General features: G+C 39.3%; 5 protein-coding genes across 5 annotated transcripts; all 5 read right to left on the reverse strand.

The window, feature by feature from the left end:
• Positions 1-3782: 3782 nt before the first annotated feature.
• On the reverse strand, positions 3783-4160 carry LOC308684944 (histone H2B; the record flags this gene model as incomplete). Its single annotated transcript, XM_081356320.1, has 1 exon — positions 3783-4160. The coding sequence occupies exon 1, from the start codon at positions 4155-4157 to the stop codon at positions 3783-3785; it is 375 nt and encodes a 124-aa protein (XP_081212446.1). The 5' UTR covers positions 4158-4160.
• A 569-nt stretch (positions 4161-4729) lies between these two features.
• LOC308684945 (histone H4) lies at positions 4730-5696 on the reverse strand. Its single transcript, XM_081356321.1, has one exon. It carries the CDS (start codon positions 5665-5667, stop codon positions 5356-5358), a length of 312 nt encoding a protein of 103 aa, XP_081212447.1. The 5' UTR covers positions 5668-5696; the 3' UTR covers positions 4730-5355.
• Positions 5697-6696: 1000 nt separating this feature from the next.
• On the reverse strand, positions 6697-7107 carry LOC308684935 (histone H3.2-like; the record flags this gene model as incomplete). Its single annotated transcript, XM_081356311.1, has 1 exon — positions 6697-7107. One exon carries the CDS (start codon positions 7105-7107, stop codon positions 6697-6699), a length of 411 nt encoding a protein of 136 aa, XP_081212437.1.
• A 727-nt stretch (positions 7108-7834) lies between these two features.
• On the reverse strand, positions 7835-8317 carry LOC308684941 (histone H2A-like; the record flags this gene model as incomplete). Its single annotated transcript, XM_081356317.1, has 1 exon — positions 7835-8317. The coding sequence occupies one exon, from the start codon at positions 8315-8317 to the stop codon at positions 7931-7933; it is 387 nt and encodes a 128-aa protein (XP_081212443.1). The 3' UTR covers positions 7835-7930.
• Positions 8318-8960: 643 nt separating this feature from the next.
• Positions 8961-9606, reverse strand: LOC308684948 (histone H1-like; the record flags this gene model as incomplete). Its single annotated transcript, XM_081356324.1, has 1 exon — positions 8961-9606. One exon carries the CDS (start codon positions 9604-9606, stop codon positions 8971-8973), a length of 636 nt encoding a protein of 211 aa, XP_081212450.1. The 3' UTR covers positions 8961-8970.
• Between the last annotated feature and the right edge of the window lie 5614 nt (positions 9607-15220).

A 15220-nucleotide genomic window follows, 5' to 3' on the forward strand; every position in this document is an offset into this window, starting at 1 on the left:
CATCCCAATTCAGAAGCTGCGTCCTTGATTGCTGGAGTACACTTTAAAATTTAGATAAGTATTGGGTTTACTTGAGTAATGTAATGATACTTATGAAAATACAAAAAACACATAAAGCAGTTCAAATGTTGACTTGTAGGCTACCTTACCAAGATGCGATAGTTTATTCTCTTGACCATGGTGAACATATTTTGGCATGTTTTCATCTTGTTTGTTTTAACACAGTTGAAGCATAAAAACAGAAAACAATAAATAAATAAAGTCAAATATACTTAAAAAAAAAAACCAAAAAAACAAAAACAATCCAGTACAAACGGTACTCCCGCTCGTCATCGGCAACTGTCACAGTTGCTAGGCAACAAGAACAGTCCTCTGTAGGCTAGACCTTCGGATGCAGCCTTTGATATGGGACGCAGCTGCAGTTAGCAACAATTATTATTATTGTTGTATAAGGTATTATTACCTTAATATTGTGACAATAAATTGTGCTCGTTTCATTTTCAAAATAGCCTGTGGTTGACTGTAAGGAAGTACATTTCTTAAGTATTCACGTACAAATGTGGAGTACTGAGGGTTTTTTCCACTCACAGGACAGCAACACTACAAAAACATGGTCTTTTACAATATGATGCATTGTTGTATAGTAAACTACTCAACAATAAAGTACTTTTAATTCTGAAAATGTTGAAGGTTGTTAAATTTAAACTAGAAGCAGTAATAATAATGCAAAAACATCATATATAAAAACCCTGACGAGGTTTTTTTTTCTTCTGTGGAATTACACATACCTTTACTTTTACCCTTGATACCTTAAAGGGGTATTTCACCTCTGGAAAGATGAATGTGTATTTAAAATAGGTCATTTATGTAGAAGAATTTCACTGTATTTCACTGCAATAATGTTTTATTAGCACAAACAATTAAAATGAATCAGAAATCGACTTAACTAGGCCCAAATGCTCCTGTCTACACAACAATGAACCTTATATCACATGCTACATCACATTAGTATGTAGATTTCTCATGATGTAGCAAGTTATTACATAATGACCTTGATTTTATTAAGTTTATTAAGTTAATTCCAGAACAGTACATCATTTAGAAATTAAGAAAAATTGAGATTTCACAAATGTGTATTTAAACGTAGTAATTTATCCAACACTGAAATCATGTTTTCTTTACCCACATCATTCCAAAGCAATATAAATTTACCTGGATGGTTTTTCAAATAAACAACAGGAGAATGAATGTATTTACTCTTAAATTCTTTCATTCGATAACTATTACCTCAATAACCCAACCAAACAAGAATTACACTATAAAGCTTTCTTAAACTTGTCATTTTCGCTGAATAACAAAAAAACAGCTTTGGATGAAACACAGATCATATTACATTTTAGAAAATCCACCAATTTACAACATATTTTTTCTACATTTACCATATTTAGTTTGAATGTGGTATTTGCAACAGACTCTAAAACATCTGAAGTGCTTTTTTTAAATGTAGGGTCGGGCAGGTATGGATTTTAAAATTTTATTTTATTATTTGTTATATGTATGGACATTTATTTGTGTTTAGACCACTTATATTATTGATTGGTATCAGGATGCTTCAACCACTATAACAAAAAAGTGTTTTTCAAAAAAATGTGCCTACCCTACCTTTAACCCTTAATCGCTGTTAAAAAAGGACAACATTTAAGCTGTTTGGGGTCATTTTGACCCCAAACTTTTAAAGAGCAATTGCATAAGGAAATATACATTTTTTATATGGAAAACTATATATCATTTTTTTTATTTACTTCTCAACTATACATTTATGCTGTGTTTTTGTGGAAATTTTGAAGTTTTTTACCTATTTACTGCACAATTACATAACTAGGCCATAAATTGGCTCATGAAAAATGATTTTTTAAAGAAAAAATCACTTAAATGATGATCTTAATTAAATCTAAATAGTTTTTGGACATTGCTCTATGTGTTAGAGATAGAATACTGACATCTGCTGGTTTGTGGAAAAACTTTAGAAATTATAATTAAAGAAAGAAAGTGCAATGACCACATATATCCAATAGAGGGCCATAGAGACTCATTCATTTTCACTTTATTGTTTGTGATGCTTCAACTTCTCCTCACAACTTTGATATATATATTTTGTGAATATTTATTTAAACATTTTGAAATACATAAAAAAATCTGTATTTTTGTCAGAGTTAGAATTTGTTGTTGTTTTCTGATATATTTTGAATTATCTGCTTTTGCAAATTATTATACATACATTTGCAGAACCATTACAAGTCACCACTATGACATGACTGTGGTGTGTGTGTGTGTGTGGGGGGTGTGTGTGTGTGTGTGTGTGTGTGTGTGTGTGTGTGTGTGTGTGTGTGTGTGTGTGTGAACAAGCTTGTTCCATGTTGCATATGTGACATTTTTCAGATTTATGCCAGTTTAGTTGATTTTATTTGCCAATTTCTATAAAAATGCTCTCTGTTGCAGTGACATAGATGTGTGTGTTTGTGTGTGTGTGTGTGTATGAGATAGAAAGTTCGTTCCACTTTGGGTTTATGCTCTAGGACCAGACCTTGATTTAAATGTAATTTTTTTTTAGATTTATGCCAGTTTTGTTTATTTTATTTGCCAATTTCTATAAAAATGCTCTCTGTTGCAGGGACATACACGTGTGAGTTTGTGTGTGTTTGTGTGTGTGTGTGTATGAGATAGAAAGTTTGTTCCACTTTGGGTTTATGCTCTAGGACCAGACCTTGATTTAAATGTAATTTTTTTTTAGATTTATGCCAGTTTTATTTATTTTATTTGCCAATTTCTATAAAAATGCTCTCTGTTGCAGTGACATACATGTGTGTTTGTGTGTGTTTGTGTGTGTTTGTGTGTGTGTGTGTATGAGATAGAAAGTTCGTTCCACTTTGGGTTTATGCGCTAGGACCAGACCTTGATTTAAATGTAAATTTTTTTAGATTTATGCCAGTTTTGTTTATTTTATTTACCAATTTCTGTAAAAATGCTCTCTGTTGCAAACACATACATTTGTGTGTTTGTTTATGTGTTTGTGTGTGTCTGTGTGTGTGTGTGTATGAGATAGAAAGTTCGTTCTACTTTTTATTTATGCTCTAGGACCAGACCTTGGTTTATATGTATAAATTTTCAGATTTATAATGGATTTAATTTTATTTTTTTGACAAACAAAATAAAAAAAAGTCATTTTTTTCATTTTCCCATTCATTTTCAATGTGGGGTCATTTTGACCCCAAACAGCTTAAACGGTAAATTTTTTTTTACACACCTTTAGAACAACCAAATCAAGCCCAGTTTTTTTGTGCATGTTTAGATAGGTTATTTAGGAAAAGTCCCAGAGTTTCATGCCCCTGATATGAAGGTAACATTTTTAAAAAATGAAAGAAAAGTCCAGTGGGGTCATAATGACCCCAAACAGCGATTAAGGGTTAAGGAGAAAATGGGTGACTCTTAAAGAGAGACATTCAAATCAGGTGAGAAGAGTGAGATGAAATAGAAAGTAGCGGTTGAAACCATGAAAAACTTCAAAGTTAAAAAGCCTGGAAAAAAAAAGATAAAAAAAAGTAATCATGCATCTGAAAGAACTATCAATTATGCAATTGCAATTTTTGCAATACTAAAAACTATCAATTGCAGATGCAATTTTCACCGTTTAAACAGCAACAATCAACAGAAACTCTTTAAATGGATAGGGTGGGTGGCTCTTAAAAGAGCCTTTGTGGTAGCTTAAGTCTTAAGACCCCGCTTTACTTCGAGCTGGTGTATTTGGTGACGGCCTTTGTGCCCTCGGACACGGCGTGTTTGGCCAGCTCTCCGGGCAGCAGCAGACGCACGGCGGTCTGGATCTCTCTAGAAGTGATGGTGGAGCGCTTGTTGTAGTGAGCGAGGCGAGACGATTCACCGGCGATGCGCTCGAAGATGTCGTTGACGAAAGAGTTCATGATGCCCATCGCCTTGGAGGAGATGCCGGTGTCGGGATGAACCTGCTTCAAGACTTTGTAGACATAGATGGCATAACTCTCCTTCCTGGACTTTCTACGCTTCTTTCCTCCCTTACCGGCGGTCTTGGTGACGGCCTTCTTAGAGCCCTTCTTAGGCGCGGACTTTGCTGGTTCAGGCATGATGATGAGTGATCAGAAAACTGACGAATCAGTGTAAAATCCAGTGCGATACAGAGGCATTTATTCGCTTCTTATGTTAATTTTCAAAGAGATTCGAGAATCTGCTGATTGCCTGTTTTCATAGGCCAAAACCATAAACTCGTATTTCATTGGACAACTCAAAGAATCACGAGAGGAAAAGGGCCAATCACGAGCGGTTAAATGATAGCCCCTCCTACCGCCAAATGTTTGAGCGACACGCCACAGGACACTGTTTCCTTTGTTTATTTCCCGCTATTTATTTTCGTTTTGATAAAATTTTGAAGAAATATATTACGCATGATCGTGTAATCTGAAAACTCTTTTTGGAGGGTTATACCATAATATTATTATAATAATAGCAACGATAAAATTCCTTTAAAAACAGGTTTTTATACCAGAGTGTCTCTCAAAGCCCCTTTACCGCTGACGTTTCACTTTTATTTTCACCATTTTCTCTTTTTTTCTTGTTTCTGTAAATCACTTTAAAACCCAATAGGTGGTGAATCTCTAGGAAATGTGCTTCTGAAAGAAAAGTTTGTAGAACTCACATTTGTGTGCGACTTTAATGCAATTATACAGTGAACCTTATGTGACCATGGACCAAAAAATAGTTATACATCATATGAAAGCTGAATAAATAAGCTTTCCATTGATGTATGGTTTGTTAGGATAGGACAATATTTGGCGGGATACAACTAACGTTATTTGAACATCTGAAATCTGGAAGGTTGCCAAAAAAATGGAAACATTGAGAAAAATCACCTTTCAATTTCTCCATTTATGTTCACGATTGTGCTGCATTCACTCACAAAATATAATGTTTTATATAATGTTAAGACATTTACAAAATATTTTCATGGAACATGTTTACTTAATATTATGATTATTGGCATAAAAGAAAAATGTGTAATTTCGACCCATTCAGTGTATCTATTGCCGTAATTACACCCATGCAACTTGAATGATTTTGTGGTCCAGGGTCACATTTCCATTAAAGACAAGTCAAAACTTGCCTTGCAGAATTATAATTTTTCTGAAAACAAATTAGAATTGTATCGTTTACTTTCAAGAAAAGCATGAATCATTAACACTGATGTGGCAATACTCTTTAACTGAAAGTGTGTGTGGCTCTTAAAAGAGCCGTTGGGTTTGAGTAGTTTCTCCTGGTTTCAGGCGTTTATCCGCCGAAGCCGTACAGGGTGCGTCCCTGTCTCTTCAGCGCGTACACAACATCCATGGCGGTGACAGTCTTTCTCTTGGCGTGCTCGGTGTAGGTGACGGCATCGCGGATCACGTTCTCCAGAAACACCTTCAACACTCCGCGGGTCTCCTCGTAGATCAGACCGGAGATGCGCTTGACGCCGCCGCGGCGAGCCAGACGACGAATGGCAGGTTTGGTGATTCCCTGGATGTTATCGCGCAAAACTTTACGGTGACGCTTAGCGCCTCCTTTCCCGAGTCCTTTACCGCCTTTGCCTCTTCCAGACATGTTTCACGAACTCCAGTCAAACGATGACAAGAAATATACTTTCAACGTTGCAAGGAGGCCTTTTATATTCACTTACAGGACCTGATAGAAACCAAGACCGCGTCACAAGGCGCAAAACGCCCCTCCCCTCAATATAGTTCCAGCACAAACAATGTGGTTTAACCCAAACCATAATCTAACGAGGCCTGTCCGACTTCTTTCATGTTTTATAAGATTTATTTAATTTGATGAAGAGGATGTTAGAGATACTGAATGCTAATGAAATGTGCTAATCTAGAAGTACGGTATAGTACATTTTGTATTAGACAGTTCAGATATATTTGCAGAATATAAATGATTTCAGGCCTCAGTGGTTTAAACTGTATGTCTACCTTTAGCTGAACTTGCACCTGTATAAGAGTAATCTCTAAAGTTGGCATTGAATTTGCGCTAAAAGTTTCAAAACAGACCATGCCACTATTAGGGAGTATCTGGAAGAAAAGAGTTGAATGAAAAAAAACAACCACTGTAGTCTTGTTTGGGAAAACTGTTTGAAGATGAAACGAAGCTTTACCTGTAATTGTAAATATGAAGATAGATTTCTAGCTCCGTTGAAACTATCCACAACATTGGAATCTGAGTGCGCAGATTACATGTAAATTTGTTAATTTCAATAATTGGTGTTTTATATATAATTTGTCCTAAAGGCCATTGTGTGATTCTCACCTAGGTACAACTGACATCATTCAAGTAAAAAAAAAAAACACTATAGATCTAAGTCTATACAAACATTAAAATACATAACCGCTTTAATTATATAAAAATCATTCATATTTATTTTTGTCTAAGTACTTTATAATTAGAGTTAGGATCATATTTAAGGTTATTTATTTATATTTAGGGTAACTGATGATTTAGAGAATGGTGACCCAGAGAGTAAATGCATTAACACAACTTTCTACTCATATTGAGTTAAACTGGAAATGACCTCGTTCAGTGCAGTTTTGGTGGCTCTTAAAAGAGCCGTTGTGGGTTGACGCAGACGCGGGTTTAAGCGCGCTCTCCGCGGATGCGGCGGGCCAGCTGAATATCTTTGGGCATGATGGTGACCCTCTTGGCGTGGATGGCGCACAGGTTGGTGTCCTCGAACAGACCGACCAAATAAGCCTCGCTGGACTCCTGCAGGGCCATGACAGCAGAGCTCTGGAAGCGCAGGTCCGTCTTGAAGTCCTGAGCGATTTCTCTCACCAGCCGCTGGAAGGGCAGTTTGCGGATCAGCAGCTCGGTGGACTTCTGATAGCGGCGGATCTCCCGCAGAGCCACGGTCCCGGGCCGGTAGCGGTGAGGCTTCTTGACGCCGCCGGTGGCCGGAGCGCTCTTACGGGCGGCTTTAGTAGCGAGCTGTTTCCTCGGGGCTTTACCACCGGTGGATTTACGAGCGGTCTGCTTGGTTCTTGCCATTGCTGCGGGCTTTCTCTCTGTCTTGCTTGCGCTGGAAGGAAATGCTGCTATACGTTATACACCCGCTTTTAAAGCATTGTACCGCCACGAGCTCATAGTGTCGCGAGGATGCAGACCTTCTGATTGGCTAATGCGTGACGTCTGCGCATGAGTGCCAGCCAATGACTGCGCGTTTCCTCTTTTTCAAACAAGTGGAAGGTTTCCCGCTCGAGCTGCTTTTCTTCTGTTGAATACTTATTATACATCAAAAAGTGTATATATATATATAACACCTCCCTGGTCTTTATACTCACAATGTTGTATTCAATTATTCTGAAATACTCGCCTTAATTCCCAGTGATTGTGCAGATCTCGGATTAGAACAAGATCACATTACAGTCTGTGTAAAAGCACTGCAGCGAGACACACTAGGGTTTCCATCGGCCCCGTAAAATAGGGAATCAAAGACCCAGAGTAATATTTACCCATTTCTGTTACCATGAAGCCGATATGCATGTTGCTTTTTATTTTGAACAATTTATTAAAATATTCAATACACTATCAGAGCTTGGTAGACCAACTATATTTTAAAATTAAGTGAGATGGGTTGAGTAACAAACACATTAGGGGATCATCATGTGCTTATGACAAACACGCCTGTAAGGATACTATAATCGTCAATGAAACAATCATATATTTTACTCTGGTTTGATGGGTCATTTTCTCCCTCAACCAAACGCCTTTATGACGTTTAAAAATATTAAAAAGGAAAAACACTCTCTATCAGATAAAATAGGTGGCTCTTAAAAGAGCCTTTTGGTTTAAATGACAAACTTGAGTCCATTTATTTAGATTTGGAGGGTTTCTCGGTCTTCTTGGGCAGGAGCACGGCCTGGATGTTGGGCAGCACGCCGCCCTGAGCGATGGTCACTCGGCCCAGAAGTTTGTTGAGCTCCTCGTCGTTGCGCACCGCCAGCTGCAGGTGACGGGGGATGATGCGGGTCTTCTTGTTGTCCCGAGCGGCGTTTCCAGCCAGCTCCAGGATCTCAGCGGTCAGATACTCGAGCACCGCCGCCAGATAAACAGGAGCTCCGGCACCGACGCGCTCGCCGTAGTTTCCTTTGCGCAGAAGCCTGTGAACACGGCCGACGGGGAACTGCAATCCCGCCCTAGAGGAGCGAGTCTTAGCCTTCGCTCTGGCTTTCCCACCGGTTTTGCCTCTTCCACTCATTGTTTTTAAATTAGTTATAACAAACTTCACAGTCAAAAAGTAAATAACAGAATAAAATCCGTATGCTTCCACTCACTGGCTTTAAACGAGAGTGCCAGTCGCCGATTGGCTTAGAGTCTGTAAAGATTTAAACCAATCACTGAACTTCTCTCTCTTTCTAGCGGGTATTATTGTGCACTGTTTGCACAAGTATTTGTGAGTGTGACTAATACGAAAGTACAAAAATGGATATTGTACACTGTTCCTATACACTGTATATTCTGTGCACACTGACCATCTGATACTGTACAGTATTATGTTCCTACTGCAATATTGGAGTTTTAGCACTGTCCATATTGTTGGATGTGGGGTTGTTTGTATTGTATTATCACAATTCCCCAGCATAGTGTTGTGTGTATATTCTGTCTGTACCGTGTTGTATAACATGCCATTTCTGAACAGTTTGAACCCTCGTTTTTTTTTTTTTTACTGGGTGTTTTGAATTGTTTGTTTAGAATGAAAGAGTCCAAGAGGTTAAAAGTCACATCTCTATTGGAAATTAATTTCACATTTCTATCGAAATTAACAGAAATCTTCAATATAAATAAGTTTTGCTCTAATTCAGATTAAGTGGGTGGCTCTTAAAAGAGCCGTTGAAGCACAAACAGTGAACTTTACTTCTTTTTGGGCGCTGCCTTTTTAGGCTTGGTGGCTTTAGGTTTTGCCACCTTAGGTTTAGCAGTCTTTGCCTTCTTGGGACTCTTGTCTGCTTTCTTAGCGGCTGCTGGTTTCTTTGCCTTCTTGGGGCTCTTCGTCGCCTTCTTAGCGGCTGTGGCGGCGGGTTTCTTGGCCTTCTTGGGCGACTTCTTAGCGGCGGGTTTCTTGGGCGATTTCTTGGCGGCGGGCTTCTTTGCCGCAGCGCTCTTGGGCTTCTTGGCAGCAGCGGGTTTCTTGACCGCGGGCTTCTTCGCTTTAGTAGCCGCTTTCTTCTTGGTCTCGGCTTGCTGTTTGTTGAGCTTGAATGAGCCCGAGGCGCCGGTCCCTTTGACCTGCACCAGGGCGCCTTTGGTCACCAGGCTCTTGATGGCGATCTTGACGCGGGAGTTGTTCTTCTCTACATCGTAGCCGCCAGCAGCGAGCGCTTTCTTCAGCGCGGCGAGAGACACGCCGCTCCTCTCCTTGGATGCGGACACAGCTTTGACGATGAGTTCGCCAACGCCTGGACCTGCTTTCTTGGCTTTCGCAGCGGACTTCTTCTTGGGCACTTTGGCCGGGGCGGCAACAGCGGGTGCGGGTGCGGTTTCTGCCATTTCTCTCTGATTGGAACTACGGTTTTTCAAAGACTGTCTCTGGTTTCTGCAATAACTGGCGCTCGCGCGGCGCTGCTCTCTTAAATAACACATGAGAACCTTATAGACTCAACCTGCCCGCTCGGCGCGTCCACGAACCCCTCACGAGTGTGTTTTCTTCTCTTACATTTGAGGCAAAACTGGAACGGTAAAATAGTTTAGCACAGTCATAACAAAGTGAACACCAAGCAGAGGTTCTGAGCTTTCATTTGAGATTAATATACGCGAAGAGGAAATGTTTATTTTGCCTTCATCAGATCAAATCCAAGGCGAGCATCAGGCACGGGGGAAAGCCGCGTGCAAATTTGATAAATAGTTTTAGTGGAAAAGTTGATAAAAGCCTGAACGCGTCTTCTTTATGTTCAGCAAACAGTCTGAAGAGACTTTAATGAAATCAGCATCAGTGAGGGGCGTCAGGAGGCTTTCATACAGATGTTGTTTTGGGCAGCTTGAAGCACACAAACATCCGGAGACTCATAAGTCTCTCTGTGACTCTCATGTCTGGCCAGATGATCTGTCCATATTATAATAATAATAATAATAATAACATTAATCACAATAATAAATATATACGCCTGATCACACAAGTGTTAATGTTTTAACTTGTTAAACACGTTTCCATAAGTTGTGATGTACATATCACGTAAATAAAATGTAAATTGTCACGTGTTTCCCTTTATTCGTCATTCATATCATCTCAGTTTTCGGCATGCGAATGAGGATTGGGTAAAAGCTCATATGTTCATATGACTTGTTCATTTACAGCATATGGCATAGCAAATTATTTAAAAATTAATTATTAATTATTTCCCTCCTTGTTATATAGCTTGTACTTTTCTGGACATTGTTTGAAACTTTGTAGTGCTACTTGCAAGCATTTCTTATGTCATAGCCTCAAGATTGTATTCCTCATTTGTAAGTGTCTTTGGATAAAAGTGTCTGCTAAATGTATAAATGTTAATAATAAAGCACATGTCACACATTGTAATTTTGATTTAACCACTATTAAATGCTTATTCATAAAACAGTCGTATTATTCACACTATATGTTTGATATATTTGCACATATGTTGGGGCTTTGGTCAGACTATATAGCCTAGTTCAGCTCTAACCCTAAACAAACACACCAGGGCCCGTATCTCTAAAGATTCTGAGAATCCTCTCAGAGAGCTCCTAACTTAACCTAAAAATTCCTTGCCAGGAGTTTTAGCTTAGAAGTGATTCCAGAACATTTTCACTGAACTCTGAGCAAGGAATGGATGGAAAATCCTATCTTAGTGAGGAGGTGTGGTTGACCCCGTTGCTAGGTATGAGTCATCATTTCAAAAGCCGTGATTGGTTGATCCTACAAGTTTGATGAAAATGAACTTTTGGTGATAATGACCAAAGGATGTACCCTCAAATCAATAAACATAATTATACACTCTAATCTTATGCAGACTGTAATTGTAAATAATATTTCACATTCAAGAAAATATCTGGAAAATGAATAGTAAGCTGTAGGGGTTATAGCCTAACATTAGAATCTAAAATATGTGAAAACTTAAGCTCATTACACCCTGTTCAAATAATGATTCGTGTCTTATTTGCTCATATTAATATCCTAGCTGGCATATTTTGTACTTTCACTCCCATATGGACCCCATTGAAAACAAGATGGCCTATCTCAAGGGGCTGTCCTTAATGAAGTAGAAATTGCAATGTTACAACTCAGTGTGGTCTTAACGAGGGTAACACGGCTCAGCTTTTATCAATGTCTGTGATTGCTGGCTGGTCTATTTATGAAGGCTTGTTAACAAATATCCTACAAACACAGAAAATGGAGAAAAAAAGGAATCGCAAGCCGAACTGGATTGAGGAGCAAGGTTTGTTGCTGGCCCAGTTGGTGAACGAACATAAAGGTATGTTACGAGGAACAGCTGCTTAGGGGAACTCCTAAGCCACTAAAAGTCCTCTTCCCTGCTCTTAGCAGATCTCGCGGCCCAGGGCCCGTATTCATAAAAAATCTTAATGCAAAGAGTTGCTCCTAGTGACAAAATTCTAAGAAAATTCTTAGAAATGTGGGCGTTTACTCTTAAATGAACACTCCACCGTTTTTTCATATTAAACTATGTTATTCCCTTAACTAAGACGAGTTGATGCATACCTCTCTCACCTCAGTGCGTGCACTCAATCGCTCTGGTGTGAGGCGACACTTTGATAGCACTTAGCTTAGCCCAGTTCATTCATTGGGGACCAAACAGAGATGAAGTTAAAAGCGACCAAACTCCTCCTCGTTTTTCCTATTTAAATACAGTTACATGAGTAGTTACACGGCCAAGTATGGTGACACAAAATAAAACGCGGGTAAAATGGATAACTATAATTTATGGCGGAATAGCACTTGGGAGCACTTCGACTCGGCGCAGTAAAAAGTCACGTTGGTTCTAATGACAGAAGTGAGAGGGAGAGGGGGAGAGGATTTTTCAGGCGTGACTTTTTACTGCGCTGAGTCGAAGTTATCCTTTTTACCTGCTCAGATCGGTCCCGAATCGCTCTTAAGCTAAGACTCCTACGTAGAAGTTTTTAAGCTAAATTAGGAGTTTTCTGAGAGAATTCTTAGAAGCTTTAAGAATATGGTCCCAGGGCCCGTATTTATAAAACTTCTCAGAAATGCTCTTAAGAATAGTCTTAAGCTTTGACTTAAGTGTCAAAAAATGGGGGGAGAACACACACACACACACACACACACACACACACACACACACACACATTATTAGACAGATAAAAATCCTGACTTCTTCCTTCATATTATAAAATCCACAGAGGTCAATACAATATTCTAGATAATAATAACATAAAGATGAATAAAGTATATATACAACATGGAGCTGAACATTTAAACATTACACATTGTATACATTAGATGCACATTCCATAAAAAAAAAAAAAGAAAAAAAAAGAAACAAAGCTTGGCAGCATATGTGTAAGACAAATCAGATGTAAACAATAGAAGAGAGAAAAAAGTCTGACCTTATCTACATCATTTCATTTATTTTCTCTAATAGCTCTGACCAACAGTCAATATTAGAGGTTTTGGCATAATGTAAACATGCTGTAGAGAGCTCTAGCTGAACAATATCCCGGTAAGAAGAGAGCCATTTCCTCACTAACAATGTATGTGGTGGTTTCCAGCGACAAACTATCATTCTTTTGGCGGCTGTCAAACCAGCCAGAAGAAGATGCCTATTGTTAATAGATTGAGCGTCAGCGTCAGTTCTGGCAGGCCAGGTAGTCAAGACGCTGCTAATGCTATTTGCTAACAACACTGTCCCGTCAGCTGATCTGCTTCAGCTGAGCTGCATTAGCTGGTTAGCTCCCCTCCCTGCTCAATGGCCAAAACGCAAACAAGGCGCCCTATTTAAAGCACATTCAGTTTGCTCATACATGCTTGCTGCTCGCTTCTGCTGCCCGCCACCTCCCCAGCTCCTCCTTATGCATAACGTGGCATTTGCTTTATGTCATGTTGCCTGCTCTGTTCACAGGGGGATATTTTAGCTCTCACAGTCCTAAACTGTGTGAGCATTCCCTAATGCTGCTGCTGCTGTCCTCTGACTCTCTGCTATTTCATGGTGCTCATGAAAGGTCAGAGGACTCCCTGAACAGAGCCATACCGCCAAATTCAATTCAGGAACATCAACTTGTTTGCAATCTATTCAATAAAAATTCTTAAATTATTTTTATTGTCTGTGTGTTCTTGACTTAATGGCCCTGACAGAATTAGCTTTAGAGACGATGTGTTATTGAGCAGAAGCAAGCATGGTGAAAGAGGGATGGGTCCTTTGATAATACTAGACATGATGGATGAAACACTATGCCAAAATCTATTGACCTCTGGACACTGCCACACCATATGGTAAAAAGTAGTAATGGTATTGTCTGGACAAAAATCACAGTATGGGTTGTCTCTAAATTAAATTTAATCTTCTTGGGGTTAAGTAAGACCTATGGATTAATCTACAGTATAATGTATCATTTGATGATCAGGGTTCCTAGATGATAGGGATATGTTTGACCAAACCGTGCACCAGTCTGGGTCCTGGGAGATGTTAATATCTGTCTTCCAGAGTCTGATAAATGGTAAGGGCTTACATGAAGCTGTAGTTATAAACTTGTATAACTCTGAGACAATACCATTAATTTTACCCTTAATGTCAAAGATTACATGAAGGGGATGATTCCCCAACTTGATACCCCAAGGAACGCCCTGAGCGCGCATTGCTGTGCGTAACTGTAAATAAAAATAAAAAGTGCCCGGCAAATTATACGTTCTCTCTAGGCCATGGAATGCACGAAGACCCTGTTCCCCTATGATATCCTTGAGGACGCAGACCCATCTATTGCTCCACTGAGGGAACATAATTGGTTTCTTCTCAATTAAAAGTCAGTGATTGTTGAAGATAGGAGATTGAGCGAAGAATGTGTTTGGGATTTTGGTAAATCGGTGGACTTAATGCCATACCGTGAAAAGATAAGAGATTATTGGCCCAAAATCGCATTTAACTGTACTATGGGGTATATTAGAATATACCAGACTAGACAGACAATATGGATATGTTAAACGTTCTTCAATGGGACGACATGACACCAAAATATCTGGATTCGACCATATAGCAGGTGAGCGCAAAACAAAGCTCCAACAATACCACTCAAAATTGGGCAAATTGACACCTCCTGAAAATCTGTCTTTGTAGAGTAGATGCTTTGATTCTGGGTTTTTTTCTGTTCCATAAATAACAGCTAATGATTGAATGTAGCTTCTTCCAGTAACCAGCCGGTGGAGCTAGGGGGATCATACTGCTCACAAAATTAACGCGAGGCAATATGTTCATCTTAATGACTGAAAGTCTGGACTGAAAAGAAGTAGGGAGCATCCCCCATCTATTCAGGTCACCCTCCACATTTTTTAGAACTTTATTATAGTTGTCAGCAGTTAACAAGTTGAGTGAGGGACTGATGGACACTCCTAGATATGTAAAACTACTAACAACTGGAATATTGAAAAGTGGTATCTGGTCATCCAGTCCCCCCAACAACATTAAAGCCGATTTTGTCCAGTTTATTTTGTAGCCTGAAATACTGCTGAAGTTCTCAAAGATTTTAAGAAGATGTGGAAGGGATTTAGAAGGATTTTTTGTAAAAATGAAAATGTCATCTGCATACAGAGAGATGCAATGCGGTGTGTCTTGAATAATGATTGGTTCTAAAGCCTCCGACTGCCGTATTGCCTGGGCAACAGGTTCCAAAGATAAAGAAAATAAAAGTGGAGATGGAGGGCAACCCTGACGGGACGATCTTGAAACTGGGAACCTAGCTGAACAGTTGCTACCCGTTATAACGACTGCAGAGGGGTTAGTATACAATAACTTTATCAGATGAAGCTATCACTGAAACCCATGACTTGGAGGACAGACCACAAGTAACACCATTCCAGTCGATCAAAAGCCTTCTCAGCATCTAATGAAAGAATGGCATTTTGATCTTCTGAATTGGAGGCAGAATCTATAATATGAAGCAGGCGACGGACATTATCCGA

This window comes from Scardinius erythrophthalmus (genome assembly GCF_964197995.2).
Source record: "Scardinius erythrophthalmus genome assembly, chromosome: 24".
Classification (NCBI taxonomy): Eukaryota; Metazoa; Chordata; class Actinopteri; order Cypriniformes; family Leuciscidae; genus Scardinius; species Scardinius erythrophthalmus.